Source organism: Galeopterus variegatus, unplaced genomic scaffold, assembly GCF_000696425.1.
Source record: "Galeopterus variegatus unplaced genomic scaffold, G_variegatus-3.0.2 Scaffold4911, whole genome shotgun sequence".
Lineage (NCBI taxonomy): Eukaryota > Metazoa > Chordata > Mammalia > Dermoptera > Cynocephalidae > Galeopterus > Galeopterus variegatus.
Window position 1 is genome coordinate 82,953 of NW_007731022.1, and position 2,213 is coordinate 85,165.

Here is a 2,213-nt window from a genome sequence, read left to right on the forward strand (position 1 = left end):
GGCACTCGGCTTTGTCACCTGGAGCGTGCCGCGCCTGCCCTTCTAACTGGCCTGTTCGCCTAAGTCAGTGGGTGAGAAGAAACTTAAACCAGCTGCTGTCTAAGACGATCAGCTTAAGGCCCATAAAGACCGTGTCACACTCACGTTCAGGGTCCCACGACTTCACAGCGAGAGTTCCCCGGGGTCCCGCGCCTCATAAACCCTCTGACTCTCGACTCCCCGAGTGGCCGGAGGCTTCCCTGCCGACTTCGTGCCACAACGTGGCTAAGAGGCGGCTGTCCTACCCCAGGAACCACCCAGGGGCTGCGGGCGTCGGCGGAGGATCCGGAGGCGCGGTGGGTGGAGAGGGGCGACTCTGCGTGCAGCGTGGGGGACAGCGTGGACGTCTCTGTGAGAGACGCCCCAGTCTGGACAGCGTGGGGCCCGGCAGTGGCGAGGGAGGAAAGACAGGGCCTGCCTCTGGGCTGGTCCTGGAAGGAAGCTGGATGGGACTGGGGAAGGGGTAAGGGGCTTCCCACCCACCAGGCTCGTTCATTCATAGCACCAGGTGGGCAGCTCCAGCCCTACTGCAGGGGGCTCAACCCAGGGCTATGTGAGGACTGGCATGGGGACGGGGTGGCAGACCAACCTGGTGCTTCCTGGTGAGACAGTGGGAGGTGTCTGCTGGCTCAGTCCCCATGGGGCTTCAGCTTTGATGGATCATGAGGCCTTAGGGCATGACCCAAGACACAGAGGACACACACATGCACGCAGGGACCCACAGCCAAAGCCCTGCAGGGCCATGAGCACATGTGTACCACTCACATGTCACACGTGTGCCATGGACACCTCACGCATGTGCCGTGTGCCACATACGTGCTGGGGCTCCCAGACACATAGAAAGCCGAGGAGGCCACGGTGCAGTCAATGGACTTTATTTGGCAGAGGAGGTTTTTCTGCTGGGCAGAGATGGTTAATGGGATGGGGACAGGATGAAGACTGGCAGGGGGCACAGGAGACCCTGACCACTTCCAGATTAGTTCCTACATGTCTTCCATCAGGCATGCCTGCTGGGTAGAGCCACATCCTGAATGGGCAGTCCCCCACCCAGGACGAGTCGCCTCCAAGGGGCAGCTTCTCCAGATAACACCCAGTGAGTCACGGGGGGCTGGTCATCTAGCACTGGGAAGGTGGCCAGAGCCGTGTCTCAGAACGAGCCCAACTGCAGCAGCAGCAGCAACAGCAGCAGGTGGGCCCAGGCAGGCGGGCTGTGGCCAGAGCCTTCCTGCGACTACTGCCCAGCCGCTGGGCCTCACAGGCATCCCTCTCATCGCGCAGCCGGGTGTTCAGCTCCCTGGGGGACAGGGAGTGTGAGGACTCTCAGAAGTCTGAGGGATCTCATGATCTCAAGGAGGCAGCAACCTGGGGCGGGGAAGGCGAGCTCTGGCTCCCCTCAGACCAGAAGAGGGGTGTCTAGCTGGGGCTGCAGCATGAGGGATCGAGGGCAGACCTAAGAAAGGACGTCCTCTCAGCGAGACGGGGCTTTGGCCAGGAATAATTGGGAGCTCGGAGCCCCCAAGCTCCACTGAGCCCCCTTCCTGGCACGGCCTAAGCCTCGCCGCACCTGAGCAGCTGCAGTTGCCGTAGGAGGCTGAGTTTCTCTTTCTGCATGTTCCTGGAGACCGCGACCACGTCTCTGTGGGTGGCAGGTGGTGACCCGGTTGCAGCTAGGCTCCTCGGGGCGCCCCGGGACTCCCTAGAAGACCCTCCGTCTCTCCTCCACCCCTCAGACCCTGGGTTCGCCCTGGCCCCGCCGCGCCCGCCGGCCCGCCCCCTCCCCGGGGACACGCCTCTGGGGACCCTTCGTAGCGCCGCCCCCGGGCACCGTTGGGTCTGCTCCCGGCGGCTCCGCTCGTCGCTCTCCAGTCTGCGGAGCTGCTCCTGGGCGTCCTCCAGCTGCGCCCGCAGCGCCTCGTGGGCCCGCCACAGCTGCGCGTTCTGGTCCTGCGCCTCCAGCTGCTCCGCGGTCCGGGCCTGCAGCTGCCGCTCCAACTGGGGAAGTGTGGGGGGTGCAGACTAGCGTGGCGCGCGTGGGCGGCGGTGAGGGCGGTGAGGACGCGGAGCCCGGGCCGGGAGGGCCGGCGGCCGCTCACCTCCCGCTGCCGCAGCCCAGCGCGCTCCAGCTCCTGCTCGCGGCTCTGCAGCTCCAACTCCAGGCGGCCTCTCCGCTCCTC

General features: G+C 65.3%; 1 protein-coding gene across 1 annotated transcript in view; it reads right to left on the reverse strand.

The window, feature by feature from the left end:
• Nucleotides 1–898: 898 nt before the first annotated feature.
• CRACR2B (calcium release activated channel regulator 2B) overlaps nucleotides 899–2,213 on the reverse strand; it is a 3,190-nt gene continuing 1,875 nt past the window's right edge. The window contains exons 4-7 of the mRNA XM_008588594.1: nucleotides 2,133–2,210; nucleotides 1,865–2,031; nucleotides 1,604–1,675; nucleotides 899–1,333 (exon numbers count right to left, since the gene is read on the reverse strand). Coding sequence (XP_008586816.1) covers nucleotides 1,156–1,333; nucleotides 1,604–1,675; nucleotides 1,865–2,031; nucleotides 2,133–2,210 — 495 coding nt within the window. The 3' untranslated portion in view covers nucleotides 899–1,155. The remainder of the gene's footprint in view (nucleotides 1,334–1,603; nucleotides 1,676–1,864; nucleotides 2,032–2,132; nucleotides 2,211–2,213) is intronic.